This window comes from Rhagoletis pomonella, unplaced genomic scaffold (assembly GCF_013731165.1).
Source record: "Rhagoletis pomonella isolate Grant_MI unplaced genomic scaffold, Rhpom_1.0 Rhpom_scaffold_00005, whole genome shotgun sequence".
NCBI classification, from domain to species: domain Eukaryota; kingdom Metazoa; phylum Arthropoda; class Insecta; order Diptera; family Tephritidae; genus Rhagoletis; species Rhagoletis pomonella.
In genome coordinates, this window is record NW_023458559.1 from 33097497 (window position 1) to 33108228 (window position 10732).

General features: G+C 34.4%; 1 protein-coding gene across 1 annotated transcript; it reads right to left on the minus strand.

The window, feature by feature from the left end:
• Positions 1-2179: 2179 nt before the first annotated feature.
• On the minus strand, positions 2180-9448 carry LOC118739865 (gamma-glutamylcyclotransferase-like). The gene is made up of 4 exons (XM_036471361.1): positions 9339-9448; positions 3170-3274; positions 2829-2962; positions 2180-2592 (listed from the first exon to the last, which is right to left on the minus strand). Exons 2-4 carry the CDS (start codon positions 3272-3274, stop codon positions 2280-2282), a joined length of 552 nt encoding a protein of 183 aa, XP_036327254.1. The 5' UTR covers positions 9339-9448; the 3' UTR covers positions 2180-2279.
• Positions 9449-10732: the final 1284 nt, after the last annotated feature.

A 10732-nucleotide genomic window follows, 5' to 3' on the forward strand; every position in this document is an offset into this window, starting at 1 on the left:
AAGTGACAATCCAAATGGAGATTTGAGGTATTGAATCTAGTCCTGAAGGTTTCCGTGTGAAATTTGTTTTCAAAATACTACCGAGTATTATTTCAAAAAATTGTTGGTACACAGTGTGTCTAAATTAAATATTATTAGCTCTGGAACTAACACAATTGGATGTGTACCTATATAGGATGCGGAAAATACAGTCAACAATTGAACTCATTATCAAGAAAACGGGCCATATTCATAGCTGCAACTCTTTTCGTGAAATATTAAAAGCATAGTTTGAGAAATAAAGCGATGGATTCCAACCGCTTCTCAGAAACTCTGGAAGATACTTTTGGGTCGTAAATTCCATATTATGGCGCAAGACCTAAGACATAGCCCCCTTGCGGCTGCAGTTGAGAGTATACCCACAGTAAGGCATATTTGGTTTAAATATCAAAAAATAAAAAATCTTAAAGTGAGTGGACTGAAAGCAACTTAAGCACAAGAATCCCAAGCAGAGGAGCGGAAAAAGATTTCAACACTCCACCCGATAGATAGTTCGAAATTCGACGGTAAGATAAGAGGGGGCGCTTTCTTATGAAACCCTCCTCTAAAAATCTCTTTTAGGTTACCGGACTACTTCAGCATATTTCAAGCTGAAGTTTCAGCTATCATGGAAGCTGCTGAGAATCTTGGAACCGAAATGATGGGTAGCAACGTCTTCATTTTTAGTGATAGCCAGGCTGCAATCACGCTTTTGCGCTGGACTGTCGCCTATCTCTGCAGGAGATGGCCAAGCAGAACAGACTACACAGACAACGACTTGTCGAGTTTCCAGGCAGACTTGGCCTAAATGGAACCGGAAGCGGTCACGAAGTTTATACTCTTTTAGAAGGGAGGATATGTCTAACGTCCTGGGGGCTCTAAGCAGGCACTGTCTAATAGTTAAGCATGCAGAAAAGCTCGGTGTACCTTTCCGAATATGTTGCAGAAACTGCAAGGACGACGAAGAGGAGGAAATAGTCTTGCATCTCTTGTGTAAATTTCCTGCAATGTGTAGAAGTAGGCTGCGTAATCTGGGTTCATCGTTCCTGGCCGACCTTAGGGAGGTTTCAAATACTGCCGTGGTTCAACAGGGAGTATAAGTCTCCTATGTCAACGACCAGACGCCCATTTTGGAGGAAAGCGGCGAGGTAGTACCAATCTACATTTCTTTATAATTGGTCGTGAACTAGTCGGTAGCAAAAATGGTGCAGCTCGCTGTCAATGACTCACCGATACGGCGAGGGTTCTCTTTTTCATTAAATTTTCTTCTGTTGTCGGCAGAACCCATCATGTTTGTGCATGTGGCAGTCGGCGCATTGCGGCAGGGTTACAATTTCAGAAAAGTTTGGCCTTTAATGGCCGTAGTGATATTCCAGTCATCTGGACAATAATACATGAGAAGGAAAACTGTGGCTTTGCTCACTACTGAGCACCACCGCTTCGACCGGGGATCACCGAAGAAATAAAATACTGCAAGGGCCATCTCATCCATAGCGTTATTGCCTCCGGTACTGCGGACAATGCCTGTGGGTACGAAGAGATAAATGCTCTCTCAGGCGAACTGGGATGGGCTGAAAGTGGTGAAGCTGCGAGTCCTGTGTTGAATGGCGAACAAACTATACTATTTACAGTGAAGAGTGTGCCTCCCAAGGAGGGCGCAATAGTCAACATTTTTCAGAAAACTTCCTTTGAAAGTTTAAAATTGTAAGGATGTTTTTAAACTTATTTAGAACTGGGGATGTAAATTTAAAATCTGATATTATTTCGACGATAAACTTCCATTTTCAACCAAGCTGTGTACAAAATTTCGGCTTAGTTTGCATAGTAGATATGAAGCTTTACAATTCAACAAGCTACGCTACTTCTACAAAAAATGCCACCGCGGGAAAAAAAACGCAATATATTTTGCAGCTCAAAATAAAGGCCATGTGTACCTCGCTTAAGTGCCCAACCAGGATAAATATGTAAAAACCTCAGGAAGTTTGTATTTTCGGCCAAGGTACTAAGATGGATTTTGCAGAGTTTAAATATTGAAAATTGTACTTGATATTTTACTCTTCTTTTTAATTCAACTTTGAAAGTCCATATATCAACACCAGCGCTTGGGTAAGTAAAATTGAAAATAATCTAATTTTTTAATATAAATTCTGTGCCTCATAAATGCTTCTAGTATATATGTATTTCTACCCTGAATAGGAATAGATAAGCTCTCTAAACTTTTTTAAGTAATATTTTTTATCGCCAACTTGAGCTCATGCTCTTTACAGCTCCACATCATGCAATTCTAATTTTTTCTCCAACACTTCCACCATCTTGCCATTATGTTTGATGGTACGCAGCCACTGTACGTAATCAGAAGGCAGGCGCGTCTCCACAGCGCCTTTCAAAATAGTTTTCAGATACGTTTTCGATGGCTGTCGATCGTAGGGTATCTCCTCGTCTTTTATGCTTCTCACATCTCCCGTTGGTTGTGTTGTTAAATGATAAGCCCGACATTCGATCGGCTTGCAATCGCTAAGAGCTACTACCGATACTGTTATGGGTACGTAAATGCCGTGTGAGACACCTTCTTGACTGAAAATAAATGAAGAATCAAATATTGTTAATAAGTTTTTATTGGATTTGCATTTAGAAGTCGCTTTCTTAAGAACTGTTTTCACCAATCTTGATTTCCTTCACAATATTCCAAAATTTTTTTTTCTATTTCCTGTTCATATTTTAAACCTTTCAGAACCAAAAGCCAGCTAGTTAGTTAGGTATGCCTTGTTACTAAAAGAGTTAATTATTAATATTTGCCTGTTTATACTCACTCATCTAAATCCTTTAAGTTGCTATTATCAATCTGCCATATGGCTCCATATACACAAGAGCCCTTCTTGGGCACAATTGTTGCCGGCGCTCCAAGCCAAGTACGCGAGCTAGTAAAAAAATCGAGTTGATAATCCTATGGGAATAAAAAGAAAGTGAAATATCAAAACCTAGGTAATATTGGGCCGTATGAATAAAAAGTTAGCAATTGCTTTTTCTTAATTTCTACAACTTTACTCGATTTATTCAAACAAAATTCAAGTAAAAGGTATGCAATTTTAAGAAAAAGCAATTGCTTTGTTTTTATTAATTCGGCCCATTATGTAATAAACATATCAATTACTTCCAGCTTCCCTGGACCTATCCGCACTGCTGTTGGATTTTGTATGTGTATTCTCTTGGCTAGTAAATTGCTCCCGAAGCCGAAGTAGTAAAACTTTGAAGTCATCTGGAAATACCAAGACGTAATTATTATATTCGGCGTTGACAAAACAAAGCGGAGAATCCAAAGTAGCGGCCGTAGCAAGCTCTGAAAAATTTTGGCGAGTAATCCCTAAAGATAATAGCAGAGAACATTTAAGAACTTAATAAACTTAATAAAGAACTTAATAATAATAAAGAACTTCTTAAATGTTCTCTGAATAGAGAAGGTGCAAATTTTTTGAACGTAAAATTGTTTGGCTGAAAAATAAATTCATGGAATATCACCACAGCGCGATTAAGATTTCAACAAGAGTTAACAGAGAATAGCCATGTCCGTCTGTCCGTCTGTTTGTATGCAATCTAGTCTCTCAGTTTTCGAGATATCCGGATCCAATTTGGTAGGTGGGTGTATTTTTAGAATGTATTAATCATTTGTTGGAACCGGAAGAATCGGACCACTATAACATATAGCTCCCATACAACTGATTGTTCAGATATGAGTTTTTTCGTTATAACTTCTCCATTTATGCAGCTACGAACATTAAATTTAGCAGTACTTTCACCCATTATCAACAGAAGACTTACAGTGAAAATTACAAAGATCGGGTCACTATAACCTATAGCTCCCATACAACTGATTGTGCAGATATAAAATTTTTCGTTATAACTCCTCTATTTATATAGCTACGAACATGAAATTCCGCACTGTTTTCAATAATTATCAACAGAAAACTTACAGTGAAAATTAAAAAGATGGGGTAACTATAACCTATAGCTCCCATACAACTGATTGTTCAGATATGAGATTTTTCGTTATAATTCATCCATTTATGTAGCTAGGACAATGCAATTTCGCGCTGTTTTCAACAGAAGACTTACAGTGAAAATAACAAGGATCGGGTGACTACAACATATATCTTCCATACATCTGATTGTTAAGATATGGGATTTTATTGTAAAACTCCTTTATTTGAACAGCTAAAACCGATAAATTTCGTAAGATATTTTATAAATAATAATACAAAGTCTACTGAGAAAATCGTCAACATATATGCTGTATAAGCTTTGTCTCCTATAGCACTGATTGTTCAGTTACCAGTTTGTGCGATATATCTCCTTTATGTAGGAAACTAAACCCAATAAATTGTGTTACCGGTTTACATACCGATCACATAGCAGGGAAAATCACTTAGATTGGTGCCATATAAAGTATATCTTCCATACCTCTGATTGTTTAGATACGATTTCTTATATAAGTATATATTAACTCTTCTATAGATGTATGCAGATGTTCCTGAAAGGTATGAAGCCTTCGGCATAGCCGAAGACAGCGCTGCTCTTACTTGTTTTATTGTTAGTATTGATTTGATATAAATATTGTACATGTACCACGCTCGATGCACTATAAAAAGACATTGTCTTAGATATGCAATACATTGTTTTCTAATAATAATAATAATAATAATAATAATAATAATAATAATAATAATAATAATAATAATAATAATAATAATAATAATAACGATAACGAAGGTTCCATTTTGCTGGAGAACGGCCGTGATCTTGAATAGAATTCCATTCATTACCACACATTACTATTTCCACATTCATTACCGAAGGTGAGACTAGAAAAAAGAGATTCGTTTTCCAATCATTTACGAATAGTTAACCAAGCCTAATAAATGTTGGTTATACATTTTTGTTTTTGAAAAAAGGAAAGTATATTTGATTAACGTTTAAGTATAGTTACTTTTTATTTTAGAGGTTTTTGTAATTTTTTTATAAGAAATGCATTGTTAAATAAAGTATACTTCATTAAAAAACAAATTAATTAAATTAAGAGATCATCTTCAGGATGTTATTTAAGTACATACTAACTACTAACTAACATTATTTAGTTTTAATATTTTCTTGATAAAGCGTCTTTTTTGTTATACGGGTTTGGACTTGCTGGAAAAATGTAATTGAAATCCGCTCGAACTCTGCGTGGGTCGCATTCGTGGCATCGTTCGTAATACTAAATTTTATTACCCACTTTTGCAATTCCTCTTTAAAATGTTAAATATTTAAGTCTTCGTCACTATCAGATGCGGCGCTATAGCTAAAATCAGTAAGATTCTCATAATCTTCATTCAAAGGCAAGTCTTCCGAAGCTGGCAGAGTAGTCGCGTTTCGAATATCTGAATGTGTAATCCCAACATTAATTTGTTGTTGTTGAGGTTGCATTAGCATGCTTACAATTTCACTGCATTCAAGTTTCCATTTCATATAAATTACCAGCAGACCCGGCAAACTTCGTCCCACCCAAAAACAATTTTTTGTATTGAAACATTGTGGTCTAACATTTTCCCCAACAATTCACGTTTATGATTTTCAGTGACGCATTAATCTTCTAATATTACGGTTTGGTGGTGTCAGAGGGCATATTTCCATATAACCTAGCAAAACTGTAAATGTTTACAAAAAATGTAATAATTTCAGTGCGTTTGAAAGGCGCCACGCCCCCTTTTCAAATAGCCCCAATTTTCTCTAAGAGTATGGGATTGATTTCATATATCTCCATACCATTTTCGAGTAATCTACCATGGGAGGTACCACGCCCCTTTTTGCAATTGCCCCAATCTTTCTTCATGACCACGCGACTCATTTTATATATCTTGTACATACCAAGTTCCAGTACTCTTCCATTAACACATACAGAGATATGCAGTATGAAAAATTTGGTTTGTATGGGAGGTGCCACGCCCCCTGCACCTAGCGGTACATCCGATTCTCATACCTACCATATATACACAAAAAATTTCATAAAGAACTTTCGAGCCGTTTAGGAGGAGTTCGACCACTAACACCGTGACACGAGATTTTTATATATGAGAAGATAATATTATCTAAGTTGCTAGTTACCAATTTTTATATTCCCGAAAACAAAAGCGCGACCCGCTTTAGTTGAAAAAATTAAACTTTATAATAAACATAAAATTCCAATTCGAGTGTATTTCCAATACACTATGAACGTTGCAAATCAGGGCTGGTTATGAGTTCGTTCTCAGTTCGATATTCATATTGGATATTGAAGGTCTTTTTCGAACTTTCGCCACAATATTTATTGGGTATCTATCTAAGTTCTCTGTATTTGTGAACTTCCGATAAAACCACATATGTTTGTCATTTTAGGAGTTTTGATTTTATAAGGAAAAAAAAAATTTGTATTTTCTTGCAGAAAACGTTCACTTTATTTAATGTGAATCAAAATTAAACCTTAAAATACTAGTTAATGATTGAATTTTTGTTATTGGAACAGAGAAATAGAGTGTAGTTTGCCAAAAATTACCAAATTTCGAGATAACTTATTTTACTGGATATAGAGAATAGTTGCCACTTTTCACTTGGCAGGCCGAGATTTCTAAAATTTTAGATTATAGAATTTTTGTGTCGTACTGAAAAAGTTGTTTTTATGAATGAATTTACTTGGCCTTGAGAAATACGCGCATGCATTTATGAATGCAATAGTTAATGTTGTATCACAGCGCAGTGCGTGCGAGTGACGAAAGCAGCTACAGTAGCATGCTGAAATGGATCGCTTATAGGTACTATATACATAGGGTTGGCAACATTTTCTAAAAAATGTATAATACTTTTTCAAAACAATCTGACTATAGTACACCTCAAAAATATATAGTATTTTTTTTAAGAAAAAGTAAAAATGCTTTTTAAGTGTACCTCTTTTTGCTTTCTTATGCATTTCCTCTATAAAAAAATATATTTCTTTGAAATTGTCATGCTTTATCGCTGTCAATATTTAAATTAATATAAATCAAAAGTTCATTTTTAATTAGTGATATATTCGCTTTATTTCTCTCATCTCACCATAAGCGAAAATGATATTAAGTAAGTTTGGTAAATCTTTCTAAGTATGTTTAAAAATTTTGCCATTTTTGATCTATTGACCCTTTCTTTTAAAGTATATTTAGTATAAATACCATCCATTTTAAAACATTCCTTTCTTACAAATGACTGAAATATATTTATATTTATAATTGAAGAAATATAATATTTTTGCATACTATATTTTTTTCCAACAGTATATAGTACGCAGACCCAAAAAATAGTACAATACTATATATTATAGTACGGTTGGCAACCCTATATATATACGAGATTTGGAAGTTTTTATCCAGACGTCCAATCGACATGTTTGAGGTATCGTTGGAAAGTTCTTGCAGAGTGCGTTCAGAAAATGTATTTCAGCTTCATAAACGATACCAACGGATTCTTAAAAATTTGGCTAAAGTGTTCCAGTCATATATGTAATACTTCTATACTGGTAGTAAGCTAACATCTCAATGTGTAAGCATTCCGAAATCAAAGCGAGACAGTCTAGTTCCGTTTTTGTCAATGTATTGTGTACTTGAGTGCCGTTTTTGTAAATGTGTCGTGTACATGTTTATTTATAAACCTATGTGTTCCTTTTCTTTCGTACGTGTTTATTGATATATCTGTACTGTAGTGTTTTCGGACGGTACTAGCTCTTACTGCTAATATAGGAGTATTACATATATGGTTGCAGTACAAAAAAACGTTTTTTTGGCCGGTTTAAGGGGGTAAGTGGGTACACCCGACATATTTAGTGTTATTTTATAGGTCAAAGACTTTTATCTTTCGAAAGACTGTGGTGAGTTGAAAGATCGTTGCCAGAATTGCCCTGTAAAAGTCTACGAGTCGCTTACGCCTTTCCGGGTGATCTCGGAGTCATCCCGAACTGTTGGGATTTTTTGCAGAGAAGCGCATCGCCATAAAACAGTGACGAAATGAGATATAGCAGCCGCGACCAAAACATATCCCACAGTAAAAGCTTTTCAAAGCTTTATATAAATTTTGTAAAGCCGTGCACACAGTAAAAGCTCTCTTAAACTATGTTCACATATCAATATTATCTCAATCAAAGCTCGTTTTTTAACCACCCCGTTTACACAGGCAAATCTCAGATTATTAGTCGTCAAATTTGTTGTGGCTGTTATTCTCACATCTCAAGGAAAAGTTGTTTCTTCTCTGTGCTACCGTGATCAAGTTTTTCTGCTATAATAAGCAATATAAATATATTTTAACTTAAAATTTTTTTAAAAATACTTTAAAAACCTCTTTTACTTGCTAGCGTACATTTTTGTTTACTTTTACATTTGGCATTTCTCCTCTCTTTCGCAAAAACAATCGATAAAGCTAGGATGGGCACCGAAAAGTTATCGGTTAAATCGGTTACAGATTAACAAGGGACGATTTTTATATGGCTAATCTCTTGTTATAATTACAGATTAGGGTGTTAAGCTCGAAAATGAGGATAATCTACTTATATGTGAACCTAGTATTAGTTATTTATTGCTACAGACACAATTAGATTGAATGTATTACGTATCTCGATAGAGACATTTCGAACGAATCGATTGGAAAAAATGTTTAAGTGTTTAAAACCACCAATGACCAAAAAAAACCCCTTTTGGAAGCTTTCTATAGATTTTATTTGAACGCGCATAGAGTAAGAGCTCTGAATTCGCACGGCGGAAAAACATAAAACGTATAATGATCCTATTTACTCGCTGATAACAAGGCTCTGACTATCGCAATATTTATTGAAATGCGAATCTTATAGTGATATGTATTTATTATTAGAAGATTCACTGAGATAGACCATCAGGATCATATTTTCTTAAATACAGTTAAAGTAGCATATCCCTTAATATGAATTTTGACGGGCCAGGAAACAATATGAAATCGCTCACGTCTTATATAATGTCAGTTTTTTTTTTGGAAAGTATTGTTCCGAGCTAAACATGTGACCACACCTTTACTTTAAAGCTTTTTCAATTGTAATAGATTGCTAAAAGCTTTTATGACAATCAGCTGTTCGTTGGCTAAATTTTGTTGTTTGCTTTTTGCTTTACTTTCGTTGTGAAAGTGCTTCCCCCACACACTGCCTGCCCAACAACCATAAAACAGCTGTAACGCTAGCGCGGCTAACCGCTGTCGTATACATTTGGATCTACTTGCATTTCAATTTACATATTATATACATATCGATTATTTGATTTACTTACTTTTTTTTAAATATCTACTGTTTACTGCGCGCAACTAATATTTTTTTCTTTTCTCGACGCGTTTCACACAATTTCTATTTCACGTTTATAAATGAATACGTCAAGTTCAATGTTGTAGAAGCGAATGTCAAGTTGACATATGTACATAGTTACAATGTTTGATAAGAAGTAAAAGCTTTTATTTTGATTTATAATTGGTTGTAAAGCTTTTATGAAGTGAGCTTTTATAAGCACAAATGCTGCAGCAATAAAGGGGTTTTGCTTAATTTCGGTAAAACGAAAAATTTACAGTTCATACCATGGATAAAGCTTTTTTATAAGCTTGGTTGAGCTTTATTTTCGGCTATGTAAACCCTATGTATACGTAGTCAGTAATATACAAAAATATAATTTAGCAGCAAGAAATAAAAACAAGTTAACAGGAAATATGAGTTGTAAGTAATACAAAATTTTGTAGAATGGCAAAAAAACAGAATCTCTGAACCCCATAACTAGCAAGGTGTAAAAAATCGTATTTTAGCAAAAGTGTGAATTTATTGCTGGTTCCGGCAGAACACCCATCCAGTAAATATGTTTTTTCGGAGGCATTTTTGCTTAAGGCAACAAATCCCTAGAAATGGGCGTGGCAGTTTTAGCACTTAAGTTAATAATATAAAGATTTTATTTTAGGGCGTCGCAATTTTAGAATTAAAGATAAGAAATTTAGGTTTTAAGGGCTGTCTGCGGCTCTTAAGAAAAATTAAAATTTTATATAAAATTACGCACAAGAAATGGAAAAGAAATTTTCTTCTAGATAAATTGCTTAAATCAGTAGTGGTATTCTCGAGGACTTGCACGTTGCACGGATTGCACGAAATGCAAAAATACTATTCCCAATTTGCAAGAGAACGAGAGCATCCCATTGGAAATTTGTCAAATACAATAGATGCTTTCTATTCCAAGACAACCGGTCAGGAACCGGCATGATTTTTAATTTCAATGAAACGGAAATATGTTGTTTGTCGGTTCAAATAATGAGACTTTTTTACCAATAAGCAATTTTGTTTTATTTTTTATATACATATATCTATATATGAAACTCGATATGTAGGTGGTAAATATATGGAGAATTTTTTTCCAAACGCCAATAACTTTGCTAAAAACTAGTAGATTGCAACAATCTATTAACTAAGGTGTTTGTTAGTTGCTACTTTAAGATAAAATGGTGAAATTATCGATTTTAATTTTTATAAATTTTTGAATTATTTTCTATAAAAAAATTTTCGAAACTAAATTTAGCAACAACTATGTTTTTTTTCTTGCATACTTTTTCTCAAGAAAATAGGCACTTTGAACGACAATCGAGCTGGGTGCCTAGTAGCTAAATTTTTTGTTTTCGGAAATATAATTTTTTT

Coding starts and splice junctions, on each gene's coding strand:
- LOC118739865 (XM_036471361.1), bottom strand. CDS start 3,274: ATGACTTCAAAGTTTTACTACTTCGGCTTCGGGAGCAATTTACTAGCC. Junction 2,963..3,169: donor TAGGTCCAGGGAAGCTGGAA/GTAATTGATATG, acceptor TTATTCCCATAG/GATTATCAACTCGATTTTTT. Junction 2,593..2,828: donor AACTTAAAGGATTTAGATGA/GTGAGTATAAAC, acceptor ATTTATTTTCAG/TCAAGAAGGTGTCTCACACG.